Source organism: Carcharhinus amblyrhynchos, chromosome 2 (assembly GCF_965287045.1).
Source record: "Carcharhinus amblyrhynchos chromosome 2, sCarAmb.v2.hapA, whole genome shotgun sequence".
Lineage (NCBI taxonomy): Eukaryota > Metazoa > Chordata > Chondrichthyes > Carcharhiniformes > Carcharhinidae > Carcharhinus > Carcharhinus amblyrhynchos.
In genome coordinates, this window is record NC_137325.1 from 19,813,916 (window position 1) to 19,830,958 (window position 17,043).

Consider the following 17,043-nt stretch of genomic DNA (forward strand, 5'->3'; position numbering starts at 1 on the left):
CACATACACAAAGCTTTCTCAAACACAAATACAGATTAAAGTGAAGGATAGATTAACCAAAGTTGGAGTAAATTTGAGAAAAAGTATGCTGTCTGACAAAATACTGCTGATGCTGGAACCTGAAACAAAAACACAAAATGCTGGAAAATCTCAGCAGGTCTGACAGCATCTGTGGAGAGAGAATAGTGTTAATGTTTTGAATCAGAATGAACCTTCATCAGAGCTAAAGGCTCTAAAGTATTACCTTTGACGAAAGGTTATCTTGACTCAATGTTGGCTGTATTCTCTCGCCACAGGTGCTGTCAGACCTTCCAACATTTTCTGTTTTTATTTCAGTATGCAGTCTGTGGTTTGGTGATTCAGCTGGCTTCAGATTGAACTCAGTTGCATTTACTTCCAACTTAAAAGATGTAAATGACTGAGTAACTTGGCCTTTGGAAGATGGTTGTGCTGGGTTTGATTTTTTTTTAAATATCTGTTTGCAACAGGAATCCATGGATATTCATAGTCAGGAAATGGCTTTCTGGGTAGCTTGTAGAGAAATGGAGCAGGAAGGACCCCACTTGGGTCTTACTTGGCAGCTTGTCTTCAGTTCTCTAGAGAAATAATGTGCATAAAACATAGAGTTGACTTGACGTGTGACCTTTCTGCCCTAACTGCCGGGGGATTCAAAAACTGATATTGTTTGTGTCTGCAAAGATAGATAGTCTAAGTGAGTGTACAAGAGCCTGGCAGATGGAGTACAATGTTGGTAAATGTGAGGTCATCCATTTTGGTAGGAATAACAGCAAAATGGACTATTATTTAAATGCTTAGCGTGCTGCTGTGCAGAGGGACTTGGGTGTCCTTGTGCATGAATCTCAAAGTTGGTTTGCAGAGCAGCAGGTAATGCAAATGGAATTTTGTCCTTCATTGCTAGAGGGATGGAATTTAAAAACAGCAAGGTTATGTTGCAGCTGTATAAGGTGCTGGTGAGGCCAGACCTGGAGTGCTGTGTAGTTTCAGTCTCCTTATTTGAGAAAGGATATACTGACACTGGAGAGGGTTTAGAGGAGATTCGTTAACTTGATTCAGGAGCTGAGAGGGTTGGCTTACGAAGAGAGACTGAGTAGACTGGAGCTATACTCATCGGAATTCAGAAAAATGAGGGGAGGTCTTATAGAAGCACTTAAGATTGTGAATAGATACGATAGAAGCAGGGAAGTTCTTTCCACTGATGGGTGAAACTAGAACTAGGGGGTATGGCCTCAGAATAAGGGGGAGTAGATTTTGGACTGAGTTGAGGAACTTCACACACAGGCTTGTGAATCTGTGGAATTCCCTGCCTAGTGAAGCAGTTGAGGCTACCTCATTGAATGTTTTAAGGCAAAGGTAAATGTTTGAACAGTAAAGGAATTAAGGATTATGGTGAGTGGGCAGGTAAGTGGAGCTAAGTCCACAAAAAGATTAGCCATGATCTTATTGAATGGCAGAGCAGGGGCCAGATGGCCTACTCCTGCTCCAAGTTCTGTTCTTATTCCAAAGGTGACTAATTTAGCTCGTGCCTGGAAGCTAATTTAGTCAGGGTTCCATTGTCCAAATGATTAGTCTTAATATTAGTCCAACATTTAAATACCTGTAGTGATTGCCATAGATGCCTTGCTAATGGGACAGGAGGTGAGTTCTTCACACTGTCCGAAGCCACTGATTTTTTTGAATGTTGCGGACAGACAGAAGTATTCTAAAGAATTGTAATGAGTAGAAATGCAAGTTGTGGTTAGCTGTCTCGGGTTGAGTTTAAATTGTTTTAGTCTCTGTGTGGTTTTAGTCTGTTTTTAAAAATTTAATTCCAGTTTCCAGAGTTGGTGGATTAAAAATCATTATTTGGGCATAATGCATTTCTTCACGACACCAACATTATCACCATTCCACATCATCAGTTTTGAATAAATTTTTACTATTAGCCAGAAGTTACTATTATTCACAACAACTATTGTGTGACTAAAAGTGAAAATTATTCAAAACCAAAGAAGTGATTCTGTTTTGGCCGGATACAACCAGTTTTGAAACTGTTACAATTAAGAGTGCAAAGCACTGATGTACCCACTGAGAGGTGAAGGAGAATATTTTTAAAAATATTTTTACAAAATCCTAAAATGTGGCAAAGCAAAGAGCCTACAGTGCTTAATTGAGTGAGACCAGCAGCATTATCAGTTTCAACCTGCCTTTTTCATTTGCAATTTAGGTATTTAACATAAGTGGTTTAATTTTTAAGTAACTTGGCATTAGTCAATACATATTAACTTATTATCCAAGCGCTGTAGGTAAAAGCTTAAAATGAACAGCAAGTTGATTAACTTGTCTTTCTCTATCAGGTGCTAATGTTTAGCTGTAAACGTTCACCTGAACCGTTGCAGTCAATTCAGAGAAGCCCTTTTTATAGCGCTGACGAGGATAAGCCAGGACATATCTCAGAAAAACAACATGGTGGAGAAAATAGGTAACAGTCACATCGATCCACCACTTTTGCAAGAACATTTACTTGAAAAGCCTATTAACAAATAGTCGACCAACAAAATGTTGTAAAAAGACACGGACCATCAGAAACTGAATTTAACCTCACCTGAAGGATAGCTTTTTGTTCAAGGGTGTGAATGTTCATGTTACCAAAGTGGATAGATGTAGTTAAGGTACAGGTCAACCATGACTGAATTGAGTGGGGGAACAGACTCAATTGCATGAGTGGGCTACTCTTGCTCTTGTAATCTGTTTCTTCCTATTTGATGGCTGTTCCAAGTGTGAAGCTAATCTGCACCAGAATATCTAGAGATTGCTAAATGAATCCATATTTGGCACACACAGTTCTTTGCACCCTCTAATTTGCATTTAGAGTTATTCTTCAAACTTTCAGCATCACCTCAATTACCAGGTGTCACTAGATCGTTTTCAAGATGGTAGATGAAGTGCGATAGGTTTGCATGCAAGTCTTCCAACAATGCAGTACCATGTTTATAAAGCAGTGTTGTGATGCTTGAACAGGCACTCCCATTCTTTGCCATTTGGTTTGATTCAACATGTCATTGAATGTTAAGTGAGAGATCACAGTCAAAAAGCTTGCATTACTACTGTTTCAAGAGAGATGTGTTCCATAGGTTCCTCTCTCTATACTTAGCTTGGAAGTGATTCTTTTTTTAGATAAAATCCAGGATTTGTCTGCGTTCGGAGCATGAGCCATATAAATATAGGAGGCAATGGCTCAAAAGTCTTACAAAAATCACTGAAAGCAGTTTAATTATAGTGCAGAAATCTAGTTTTAGATGATGAGGAGAAAGGTGGTGGGTGTTTTGATAAAGGATGAGGCATGTGGTGTAATTTTAGATGGCATGAAGATTAATAAAAACCTTCAAAAAATTTGGACTTGAAATGATGAGCCTAATGCACTTCTTGATTTTTGGTTTGGCCTTCCTTTCACACCATTGATTAGTCACCATGGTTCTTTCCTTCCGTCACTACAACAATCTGTTGTTTGCTTTCTCTATTGATGCTGAAACCTTTGGTCAATTAAGTTGCAGACAATCAACAAAAAAAGACATGGAGTCATGCGGTTTGTTGGTCTGAAAATCCAAGCACACATATAACAGACCAATAGCATTCAAGTAATTCTTAAATTTCCAAATTTATCAATCTTGGTTCCAAATGATTGGTTAAATGTGCGGAAATAAATTATTTTCTGCTATAGTAAAAATGTTCTTGTGCGATGGAGGCCATAAGAGCTCTAGTGTTGACTATAGCTCCTTCCATTTGTTGTTTGTAACTTGGGGGAGTGTGTAGGAACTGCCCCCATCCCACTCTACTCCCCCAGGGAAAGTATTTTAGCATTCTGACTTTACTGAGTGTGATCAAAAATTCTTGTAAAGTTTTAATTTTTTTTTACTGTCCACTAGATACAGAACTTGTGCGGCTTCTGGCATCTGTCTGCATGCAAGTAGATAAAGAGAAGAGCAAACCAAAATCCAAAACCATGCCTCGCTCAAAAAGTAAAATGTCTTTAAACGTTCCTGTACCTCCAGATGACAAAGGGGGATTAAAGGTATAATTGTTTGAATGATGCAAGTTGTTCAGCCATGTTATTTTGTGAGTTTTAAAAAGAAATTTTCTGTTAACTTGGCGCTCTCTGGTTATTGACTTTCCATAGAGAATGATGACCTTTTCATTCTTGGGGCGGAAGTGGTCCTCTGTAATGTAGTTAGAATTGATTATGTATTGTTCATACTGTTACCTCTTGTGTTGTTATTTTTATTCTATGAAATGAACTTGCCATAAGTAACACTATCACACTATTCTGCTAAGGTGGAATTCTGTTTACCTTGGGATTGATCCTTATAAGAACAAAGAAAATTACAGCACAGGAACATTGTCTCCAAGCCTGTGCTGCCCAACTTAACTAAAAACACCCTACCCTTCTGGGGACCATATCCCTCTATTCCCAACCTACTCCTGTATTTGGCACGATGCCCTTAAAAGTCACTATCGTATCTGCTTCCACTACTCCCCTGGCAACAAGTTCCAGGCACCCACTGCTCTCTGTAAAAAAAAAAAACTGCCTCGTACATCTCCTCGCACTTTAAACCTGTGCCACCTACTAATTGAACGCAATGATGGACACAACTTAATGATGGTGAACTGTTAACTCAATGTTGGTAATTAATTAATGTTTCTAAATTGACAGTGACCTGTAAATCACTTTGTTGGGTCAAATTGAAAGCCCAGAGAAGTAAATGAAAATTAACATCCTTGCCTTTCGCCAATATCCTTATCTATCCATTTGTGTTTTCATCCATATCGAGCAGATCAAAAAACCATTAGGGTAGCTAGATGATTTTTGCAAAATAAATTAACTTTTTAAAATGTTATTTGAAGTAGCCTGACAAATAGTCACTAAATACAAGAAGTTGTTTGTATGTTATTTGTTATAGAATAGGATCCCAACAGAAGGAGTAGCCATTCGACCCATCGAATCTGCACTGACACAATAGAGCATCTCACCCCGGCCTATCCCCACAATCCATGTATTTACCCTGTTAATCCACGTACCTGCACATCTTTGGACTGTGGGCAGAAACTGGAGCACCCAGAGGAAACCCACGCAGGCACAAGGTTGCAATTGAACCTGTGTCCCTGGTGGTGTGATGCAGCAGTGCTAACCACTGGGCCACCATGCCATGACTTACAAATTCGACTGTTTATATCTGGAATGGCCTTCTTCCACTTTCATACTCATTTTTCAGGATGATTAAAGGAACGTGTGCATTTATGAAGCTCCTTTCATGACAGTTGGATGTCCCAAGGATGACTATCAAAATGTAGTGACTGTAATACAGGAAATGCAGCGACTAATTTATGCCTGCAGGCCTCCACAGCAATAATAGTTACCTGATTTTGTCTGTGTTTTACACTTGGTTTAGATTTTACCTCAAAGGATGCATGGTGTACTTTTTTAAGAACAGAAGAACATAAGAAATAGGAGCAGGAGTAGGCCATCTGGCCCTTCGAGCCTGCCCCGCCATTCAATAAGATCATGGCTGATCTGTCGTGGCTCAGTTCCACTTTCTGGCCCTCTCCCCATAACCCTTAATCCCCTCTCTTATCAAAAACCCATCAACCCGCTTCTTGAAAATATTTAGCGAGGCAGCCTCCACCACTTCAATGGGTAGAGAATTCCAGAGATTCACCACCCTTTGAGTGAAGAAGTTCCTCCTCAACTCCGTTCTAAAACGCCCCCCCTTTATCTTGAGGCTGTGCCCCCTAGTCCTACTGTCTTTTTTCAGTGGGAAGAGTCTCTCCACCTCTATTCTATCCATCCCATTCATCATCTTATACGTCTCAATGAGATCTCCCCTCATTCTTCTAAACTCCAACGAGTACAAGCCTAGCTTATTCAGCCTCTCCTCATAGTTCAACCCCCTCAACTCCGGTATCAGCCTAGTAAACCTCCTCTGCACTCCCTCCAAGGCCAAAATATCTTTGCGCAGGTGCGGCGCCCAAAACTGCACACAGTACTCCAGCTGCGGCCTCACCAATGCCCTATACAGCTGCAGCAAGACCTCCCTACTTTTATATTCAATCCCCTTCGCTATGAAGGCCAGCATCCCATTCGCCTTCCTGACCACCTGCTGCACCTGCAAGCTGGGTTTTTGCGACTCATGCACAAGGACCCCGAGGTCCCTCTGCACCGTCGCCTGCTGCAGTTTTTCGCCACGTAAGTAATAGTCCTTCCTACCATTATTCCTACCAAAGTGGACCACCTCACACTTGCCAACATTAAATTCCATTTGCCATTTCCTGGCCCATTCGCCCAGCCTATCTAGATCCTTCTGCAGACTCTCCACACCCTCCGCACAATTTGCCGTTCCCCCAATCTTGGTGTCATCCGCAAATTTCGACACCCTACACTCGGTTCCCTCCTCCAGATCATCTATATAAATGGTAAATAGCTGAGGCCCCAGCACCGACCCCTGGGGCACTCCACTAGTCACCATCCGCCAATCCGAATAGCACCCGTTGACCCCCACTCTCTGCCTCCTATTTGACAACCAATCCTCTATCCACGCTAACACCCTACCCCCAACTCCATGTCCCCTGACCTTCTGCAATAACCTCTTATGAGGTACTTTGTCAAACGCCTTCTGAAAATCCAGAAAGACCACATCCACCGGCTCTCCTCTATCAACCGCCCTAGCACTATTGAACCATATTGCTACTTGCTCCTCATCCTAAAGTGCTATATTAGATGAAATAATAATGCAGCCACGTGGTTCCAGGTTGCTGGCCCTGATGGATGACTTGTGCAACTAGTAAGGAAAGGGAACAACTTTTCTGTCTGCAGTGGATAAAGAACACAGTTTGGTTCTTTGAACATGATTTAAAAAAACACATTTTTCTCTAACTACTTTCCATATCTTTTTAGCTGCCATATGTACACTTCCATTAAATCAAATGCAGAGCAACTTAGAAAGTGTGCACCTGAAAATTATTGCGCCACTTGGCCAAAAATTGCCTAAAATGACAATCCAAGTTAATCACTTATGAAATGGAAAGCAATGAAAATTGGTTCCATTGAGTAGATAGATTGAAAATCTTCTATCATGAAATCACACCTAATAGTCTTCAACCAGCAGCTATTACGAAACAGACTTGTCAGATTGCTCAAATCATAACTATTGGTTGCCATTTTCCTCTTTTCACGGAGTTTATAAAGCTAGTAATAACATGGGGAATGTAACAAGCGCATAATAGCATTTCTAACTCATCCTTTGAACAAGGAGGGGATCGTCTGTCTCTCTGCAGTCAGGAATTCAATGATTTGCCATGTACAATGCCGCATTCTAAAGTTGAAAGCACTGTATTCAGAGCTTTTTTGTTTAGAGTTCTGGAGCTGAAGTTGAAAATGTAATTTGGTGCAGGAGATTTCTGTGATACAAGTTGTAGTTTGACTGTGCATTTACCTGCATTGCACAGTCCATAACACTTGACAACCTTGCAACAAAGGGTTTAGGGAAATTTGGCCATAATAAATTCTGTTTATGTTTGTGACTTGTCAAAGTCATGTTTTTGTCTTCATTGCTGTGGGTCTGTGCTTAGTCTATATGGTTGAGGCATCCAAGCTTCAAATCCACTGTGAACTATAAGTGCGGGAGAGGTGGTGGAATTATTTTAAGTGAATAATGGCAAGCTTCATAGAGGAAGAAGCTTTGAATACAGTGCCTTCACATTTAAAATGTGCCATTGTAAGTGGCAAATCATAGCATCCCTGCACTGCGGAAGGAGTCCATTTGGCACATCAAGCCTGCAGCAACAACAACCCCATTCAGGCTCTATCCCCATGACCCCACATATTTGCCCTGCTAATCTCCTTGACCCTAGAGGGCAATTTACCATGGCTAATCAACCTAGGCCTTTGGGCTACGGGAGGAATGCCTGGAGGACGCCCACACAAAGAATGTGCAAACTTCACACAGGCAGTCACCCGAGACCAGAATTGAATCTGGGTCCCTGGTGCTGTGAAAACAAATACTTGTTTCCTATTGATGCATTCCACTAGTTCCTCTGAAGTATTTAACATGATTCACAGCATGGAAACAGGCCCTTTGGCCCAACTTGTCCATGCAGCCCTTATTTTTTTTTTTAAAAACCCCTAAACTAATCCCAATTGCCTGCATTTGGCCCATATCCCTCTATACCCATCATACCCATGTAACTATCTAATTAGTTTTTAAAGGATAAAATTGTACCTGCTTCTACTACCACCTCTGGCAGCTTGTTCCAGAAACTCATTACCTTCTGAAAAAATTGTCCCTTTGGACCCTTCTGTGTCTCTCCCCTCTCACCTTAAATCTACGCCCTCTAGTTTTAGACTCCCCTACCTTTTGGGAAAAGATATTGACTATCTATCTGATTTATGCTCCTCATTATTAATCTTTGAAATTTTATATTGTCTATAAAATAACGATGAACTGATCGATTCAGTCACCCATAATTTGTATGACTAATATAAAACCTATTGAAAATGTGGAGTTTATACTTGGGACGCCATGAGTAAAATGCATCCTAAATGTGCTGGATGCTGTTAGTTTTGCCAAGCTGAAGTGCATACAAACTCCATATAAGACCGGCAAATGAGGATTATCAGTCAAGTTGAACTGCATTGAATTTGCATTGGAACTGCTTCTTTTGTGTCCAGCAAGTCCTAGCATTGGATTCAAATGGTCCAGCCGTAGGGATGCTAGCACTGCATCACAATGCCTCCTGTAGGACATAAATCATTCTGCAGACTTTCAAACTAACTAATCTGTAACAGCCCAATTCAATTGGTGTGACTGATGCTCTTTATTTTGTTCCTTGAATAACTTCAGGACTGCTGGTTACTTACTATTACCACCAGGATGGAAAGAGTGCATAGTTTGACTTGCTCACTATTCCATAGGTCATACCATTAGTTTAATAGTTTGATTCACTCATCACAATGGCTAGTTCTTTACCTTGCCCAGTGTTATCCAGAATGAAAGAGACTAATCATGCTTCCTTCTATAGACAAAACCTGTCTTGTCAAATAGAAAGGCATAATTTATTAAATAGAGTTTCCTGTACACAGACGCATCCCCAAAACAAAAAGAGGAATTCTGGCAAAAGTTGAAAATCAGTAGTTCAATGGAAAAGGAAGACTGATGTCCAGCTTATACGGTTGTGTTCTCAGGACTGATCTGTGAGACAGTTGATGACTTGCACTGCTTTTTGTGTGGGCTTGAGGAATAGTTACAGATACTGTGTTCCAGCATGTAGAGTAACCTCTATTCATTGCAGTCAACAGCCTGAAAAAAGGCTGCTGTCGCCTTTTCACATGGAGTTGATTCCCTTAAAGCAAAATATACTTTAGAACAGTGTTTTCCAGGCATGTTTTTTTCCTCCAAACTATAAACTACAGTGTGACCCTTTTGTACAGTCCACCAGAGTCTTAGTTTCCAGCTTTCTTAAAACTGCTTAATTACCTTCCCTAGTAAATGGATGTCTCTTAGAAAAATCAGAGCCCTTGTGTAAACCCATTGGAACAGTGTCTTAAAACACATTCTTTCAGAATATTCTTGGCTCTTAAAAAATCAAAGAATGGTTCATCATTGTGACAATTGAAATAATTGAAGTTTTCTCAATTCTGTGTAGTCTTGGTGGAACAGAATGTCCAACAGATTCCGTAAGCTAAAACTGACGCGGACACTCAGGCATGGTTTTTCCACAAACCGGCTTGCCCCTTTTATCGATGAGCCTGAGCTGGGACTGGATATAACTATGAAAGCCAGCCTGAAGGATGACCACAATCATTCAGCAGTAATCAAGACTACAGCCAATCCTGATTCAGTTTGGGCATCAAAAAGAAAGGACAGTGGTATGAAAAAATAGTGCATTTTCTAAAATAATTGTATGATGAATGAAAGATGAGTAATAAAACTTACAATTAGTAATTCTGCTTTAATTCTACACTTGTCATGTTAAATTAAAACTGATAACATGGTAGTAAAGCTGCTACAGGTTAATAACCCGTTCAGTGATTCATGGGGTATCTATTAATGTGAATCATGTTGCTTTGTGCCTTATCCAAGGGTTGCATTCACAAATCTTTCCGAGTTCTTGTTCTTCCCGTGCAGGGTTTTTTAATTAGGGTATGAATTATGCAATAAGTTTCTGGGATGGTTATTGAAGCTAACAGTATGGGTTGATTTGGGACATGATGGATTTCTTAATTAAGAGAAAGGTAATTGGGGATTTGTTGAAAAGGTGGATAAATGGATTTATGTGGCCGGGGGGGAGGTCTTTTTGACTCGAGTATTCCTTTGTTTCTTAAAGTCTAGTTTCCCTTCCAGCCCAAGACCCCATAATCATTTAGCTTTTTGGAGGAGTTACCCAAAATACCCAAGGATACTGAGAGAAGAAAAGTCTTAAATGAGTGACCTCTAATTCTGAAGCTGTACCCCCTGGTTCTAGGTTTCCCATGAGGAAATGTCATATCAGCAGTTTTAAAGTCCAGTAAAGTTAAAGGAGAATGCAGTTCATGAAGTTTGTTGACTTGGCTGGCTTCAGGCTGAGCTTGGTCTTTTGAGGTAGTGTGGAGGTGGTTTAAAGATGTAGATGGATGATTTTTGTTCTTCAGATAGCAGTTGTGGGGTTGAGTTCTTTGTTTAAATCTAACACATAACCAACCAGCATGGGTACACCAAGCTTATCACTTTGAAAGTATCAACTGTAAGTAGTGCAGCCGTTGACACTACTTGGCCTGGCTTTGGAGCCTCTGCCTCTAAAAGGACCTCTCTTGTCTTCATCTTACCTGCAGTTGATTTGAGAAGAAACAAACCTGGCTTAACCTGTTTAATTATCAGTTTTTAAAAATTCTGTGTACCATACTCTTAAACAGCCATCCTGCTTTGGTCTTGTCAGATAATGACGTTGTTACCACTGGGTGAAATCAACTCCTGTTCTATTGGGTGTCCAGCAGTTCAGTATGATTTGAGTTAGAGCATTTATACAGCAGTTAGTGATTTTTTTTGGGGGGATTGATTCCCTGTTAATATTTCTAATTATTCTTTGGTATGATATTTTGATATGTACTAAGTATCAGAATAATCTGTGTCAGATCTAACACAATTCAACTTGTTTTTAATTCACTTCATAGGACTTGACAATACTAGTGCAGGAAAGGATGACATTCTTCTCACAACTATGGTAGGCTATGAATTTGTACATAGGGTAATTATTCTTCTGCGCACACTTAATGAAATAGGGGTTGAATTTTTCAAAGATGATATAGTTGCTTATCCGACTGCTATGTGCATTATAAAAATGAATATACTGAGTTTGCTACTACAAGAAAATCACTGATAAATTTGGACAGTGCCATATTGTAACTGACAAGTCGTGACACATCTGCAAATAGGATAAATTTGTAGTTTTTACTCCTCTTCCATTGCTGTGTTCGATGCTAGCACTAGATAACAAAACACTTAAATTGAGACAAAGAAGCATCTTGGGCAACACATTGATTTCCCACAATGCATCCTTGTAGGTGTCCATTCCCTATTTTAGTTGTTCTTGTGGATTTCCTGAAAGATTGATTTTGGTGTTTTGAACTTGCGTCCAGGTCACTGATTTTTGTTTTTAATGAAGAAACAGGGCCCATAATTATCATTGATGTAGGAGACAGGTGACTTGGTGATTCAGAAATGAGTGATTGATACCAAGCTATGATTTTGAAAGCCTGAAGTTTTTCAGGTCGGGGAAAACTGAGACGATACAAGAAGCAACTTGGAAAAAGTGAAGTAGTGTACCAAACACTCATGAGTCTTGATCTCAACATGAGATGGCAATAAAGTGGAAGACTGCAGTAGAAGAATTGAGGAACTAGAGAGAGCATTTGAATAGTTGGTTGAATCTGTACTGCATTGTGTCCTTAAAAGGAGATATTATGTTAGGGTCTCCTTTCTTCTCCACATAACTCATTTTCAATCAAGGAGTAATAGATTTTGATTAAAATGACCAAAACTGGAATTCTGTAATTGCTATTTGGTAAATGCACAGTACAGTTGGGATGCAGTGAATTGTGTGGATCAAGTTAAGAACATAAGAACTAGGAGCAGGAGTAGGCCATCTGGCCCCTTGAGCCTGCTTTGCCATTCAGTAAGATCATGGCAGATCTTTTTGTGGACTCAGCTCCACTTTCCCATCTGCTCCCCATAATGCTTAATTCCTTTACTGTTCAAAAATTTATCCTTGCCTTAAAAACATTCAATGAGGTAGTCTCAACTGCTTCACTGGGCAGGAAATTCCACAGATTGACAACCCTTTGTGTGAAGAAGTTCCTCCTCAACTCGGTCCTAAATCTGCTTCCCCTTATTTTGAGGCTATGCCCCCTAGTTCTAGTTTCACCTGTCAGTGGAAACAATTTCCATGCTTCTAGTTTATCTGTTCCTTCATAATCTTATGTTTCTGGACCAAAACTGTACACAATACTTCAGGTGTGGCCTCACCAGCATCTTATCCAGCTGCAACATAACCTCGCTGTTTTAAATTCCATCTCTCTAGCAGTGAAGGACAAAATTCCATTTGCCTTTTTAGTTATTGGCTGTAGCTGCAAACCAACTCCTTGAGATTCCTGCACAAGGACACCCAAGGCCCTCTGCATAGCAGCATGCTGCAATTTTTTGCCATTTCAATAATAGTCAATTTTGCTGTTATTCCTACCAAAACGGATAACCTTACATCTACCAACATTGTACTCCATCAGCAAGACCCCTGCCCACTCACTCAGACGATCTATATCCCTCAGCATCCTCTGCACACTTTGCTGTTCCACCCATCTTAATGTCATCTGCAAATTTTGACATACTACACTTGGTCCCCAACTCTAAATCGTCTGTGTAAGTCGCAAACAATTGCGGTCCCAACACCGATCCCTGAGGCACACCACTAGTCTCTGATTGCCAACCGCAAAAATACCCATTTACTCCCACTCTTTGCTTTCTGTTAGTTAACCAATCCTCTACCCGTATTAATACATTACCCGTAACACCGTGCACCTTTATCTTGTGTGAATGTAAACTGTGTAAAATATAAATATAAACTGGTGCAGCACCTTGTCAAATGCCTTCTGGAAATCCAGATACACCATATCCACAGGTTTCCCATTGTCCACTGTGCATGTAATGTTTTCCAAGAATTCCACCAAATTCGTCAAACATGACCTTCGCTTCATGAACCCATGCAGCTTCTTACCAATGGGACAGTTTATATCCAGATGTCTCGCAATTGCTTCCTTGATAGGTTCAAGAATTTCCCCTACTACAGAAGTTAAGCTAACTGGCCTATAGTTACCCACCCTTTGTCTACCTCTTTTTTTAAACAGTGGCGTCACATTTGCTGTTTCCAATCTGGGGGAACCACCCCAGATCCAGCAGATTTTGGTAAATTACCACGAGTGCATTTGTTATTTCTCCTGCCATCTCTTTTAGTACCCTGGGATGCATTCCATCAGGGCCAGGAGAGTTGTCTACCTTTAGCCCCCATTAACTTGCCCAATGCTACCTCTTTCATGATAATAGCTTCTAGGTCCTCCCCTGCCATAGTCTTCCATGTCATCAATTTTTGGCATGTTATTTGTGTCTTCCATTGTGAAGACCGACACAAAATACCTGTTCAATGCCTCAGCCATTTTCTCATTTCCGGTTATTACATCCCCCTTCTCATTGCTGTATGTGTTTTGGATCTTTTAATGTATACTTTAGCTAATGTAAAAATTGATACAATCTGCTTCATAAGGACTTTTAAAGCTATAAACGTATTGATCGCACCCCTGTTAAGAGATCTTCTCTGTTACAGTTGAGAAATGGTGCACCCTTCACTCGTCTTCCCAGTGACAAGTTGAAAGCAGTTATCCCTCCATTTTTGCCTCCATCAAACTTTGAACTGTGGAGCTCTGACAGGACACGAATAAACAAAGAGGGAAAATTGGAACACACTGTGCTATCTATGCCCCGCCGGCTTGCAAAACCCAATTTCAACAGCAGTGGAAATTCTGACATTGTAAGATTGTTTTATTCAAGTGTAACACATTTATTTGCTTGTCCGGATAAGTCTTTCAGTAGGTATTAATGAAGTTTGATGCAAGCTTGAGTGAATAGGGACCTTAGCATGCATGGTATTACTATGGTTTAACATTATTCGTAATGGAGGAATTCTAACTGAGGACCCATGACACTTGAGAACCAAGATCTGACTTCACGGAGGTCATCAATCTGTCAATCGTTAAAATTTTCACTTAAAATATGCACGGGTGAATTAAGATGGCTATTTGGCTAAGAATCGCATGAAATAAGAACATAAGAAATAGGAGCAGGAGTAGGCCATCTAGTCCTTCGAGCCTGCTCCGCCATTCAATAAGATCATGGCTGATCTGTCGTGTCTCAGTTCCACCTTCCTGCCCTCTCCCCATAACCCTTAGTCCCCTCGCCTATCAAAAACCTATCAGCCCGCGTCTTAAATATATTTAGCGAGGCAGCCTCCACCACTTCAACGGGCGGAGAATTCCAGAGATTCACCGCCCTTTGAGTGAAGAAGTTCCTCCTCAACTCTGTTCTAAACCCCCCCCTTTATCTTGAGGCTGTGCCCTCTAGTCCTACTGTCCTTTCTGAGCGGGAAGAGCCTCTCCACCTCTATCCTATCCATCCCATTCATCATCTTATATGTCTCAATGAGATCTCCCCTCATTCTTCTAAACTCTAACGCCTTGTATCTTATCAATGGGCTATCTTGAAACCTAAAATGGACTGAGGTGGGAACAAACTTTGTAACTCAAATCCTGTGGATCATGTTAAACTTGTCTTTTTAAAAAAAGTTTCCAAGTTGGAAACTTTAAGGGTCTCCAGTCAAGTTTCATATAAAATTAGTTAACAGAATGACTATTGTATTTGAAGCCCAAGCAACAGATGCAATAAACTGAATATTCTGTCTGTTCAATGTAATCTTATTTTCTTGTAACTAATTAACTTGATTCACTTGAAACTAAATTGTTTTCAAATGTGTTGGTGAGGAAATGAGTATCTCTGACTAGGAGAGTATTTATCTAATGTAATAGAAGTACTTACTGGTAAGCAAGATATGTGAATTTTATTGAAATCACACAAACTTAAGTATCTTCTGTAGACATTGTACCTAGTTAATAAGCTGACTAAGGAATTTCTGGACAGTCAGACTGTGGAATCTTTGTATTTATATTATTCAGCATAGGCTAATAATTATGGTTGTGTGCTAGAAGGTAAATATTTAATGTATTTGTATCACATTTTGATTTTAACAAATTTTAATCTATTTGAAGTGAATTGGTGAATATCTGTGTTAAGAGTAGACATTTAAACACATTAAACACCTCAATTAATAACCTGACAATTTCCACCTTTCTATTTCTTAAAATTTAGAAGTAGTTATCTGCTGCACATCATTTCTATTTTATTTCAATTAAGATGTTCAGCATCATAATTCATAAACATATCGTGAAAGTTGCCCGTTGTCTTTTTTAAGCATCCATCATATTAGCTTTCCCAAAACCTGATTTTATTTTGATAACCCTGAATTTTGAAATAAGTTTAAAAATGTGTGATGTTACAAATATTTATTTTGACATACCATTTTTTTTTTTCAGACCTCTGTCAGCAGAATGGGGAGATCCGTTAAACTTCCTCCTATTACAAATCTCACCAGGAGTCCAGCTTCTTCCCCAAACTCAGGGCATTTCAATTATTCTCCACATTCTTCTAGTGGATCGAATGGTGTGGTTGGCATTAGTAGACATTGCATCAGCGATCCACATAATCGCTCAGGTCAGAAAGATATTCTTGTCAGTTTCTTTTAAAGTATATTTTTCTCTACGTTGAGTACCTTTTAGTTGTCAAGAGTGGGTAGTCGATCAATGAGATTAAATTGATTCTAGCAGCTTGAATTCTGTAGTCCACCTTTTTTTAAAAGGTGAAGGTCATTTCAAGTTATTTTTGTACTTTTCAGCAAAGGTAACATTTCAAGCTTTAGTGTTTCTTTTGCTATCCTGAAAAACCATCGGATCTTGCAGCACAGTAAGAGACTGTTTGCTGCAGTGTGGCTATGTGAAAGAACTATCCATTTAATCTTGCCTCCCTGACCATATCCGTACTCTGCTACACACAGTTGTTTAAAAAATGTCCTCAGTTTTGGATAAAGGTTGTTCATCCTGAATGAGGGAGACATTTTAGAATCATTTGGCATGACATAGTGGAACATTTAAATTGACACAAACTAATTGGTTAGAACTGGTATGGATTTGTGAAGGGAGAGTTCTGTCAGTCTACTTTAATGTCATTTACTTTGATAAAGAAGCTAAGATGCAACTGTGCTCATGTAGTTCCCTTGCACTGTGAAATCTTTGAAACATGCACAGATGTCACCAAGTAATAGCAGGTAAATGAGGAAGAGGAAGGAGCCAATGAACAGAGGTCAGTTAGGTCAAACTGGAACCATGCAAGTATAATATTATGAAAATGAATGACTGAGGGCAATGGTAAGGTTGATCATGTCTAACATTGTGGCTGTCCAGCAAGGGTGAAGTACACTGTCATAGTTGTTGAGTACGTTTTTGGCATCTTTTTTGGTTAGAGTTGCTTCATTGTAATGAGAAAGAAAGCAACGTAATTTATTAATGGGTAGCAAGTTATTAGAGAGCTTGGGAGATGATGACCCAATGAGTTGAGGCAAGAGGAAAGAGAATATGTAACAGAGGCAAATGCAAATACAGAGGCTTCACAGCGCCAGGGACCTGGGTTCGATTCCTGGCTTGGATCACTGTCTGTGTGGATTTTGCACGTTCTGCCCGTGTCTGTGTGGGTTTCCTCCCACAATCCAAAGATGTGCGGGTTAGGTTGATTGGTTGTACTAAATTGACTGTAGTTTCGGGTGTGATTAGCAGGGTAAATACGTGGGGTTAAGGGGCTAGGGTGGGAT

The 17,043-nt window shown here is 39.9% G+C and overlaps 1 protein-coding gene across 3 annotated transcripts in view; it reads left to right on the top strand.

Moving 5' to 3' along the window:
* anks6 (ankyrin repeat and sterile alpha motif domain containing 6) overlaps positions 1-17,043 on the top strand; it is a 42,047-nt gene that overhangs the window by 7,808 nt on the left and 17,196 nt on the right. For all 3 annotated transcript variants that reach the window (XR_013888621.1, XR_013888619.1, XM_080203189.1), the window contains exons 5-9: positions 3,924-4,069; positions 9,694-9,916; positions 11,198-11,247; positions 13,897-14,100; positions 15,716-15,893. Coding sequence is in view for 1 of the 3 variants with exons in the window: in XM_080203189.1 (XP_080059315.1) it covers positions 3,924-4,069; positions 9,694-9,916; positions 11,198-11,247; positions 13,897-14,100; positions 15,716-15,893 (801 nt within the window). In the remaining 2 variants the exon portion in view is untranslated. The remainder of the gene's footprint in view (positions 1-3,923; positions 4,070-9,693; positions 9,917-11,197; positions 11,248-13,896; positions 14,101-15,715; positions 15,894-17,043) is intronic.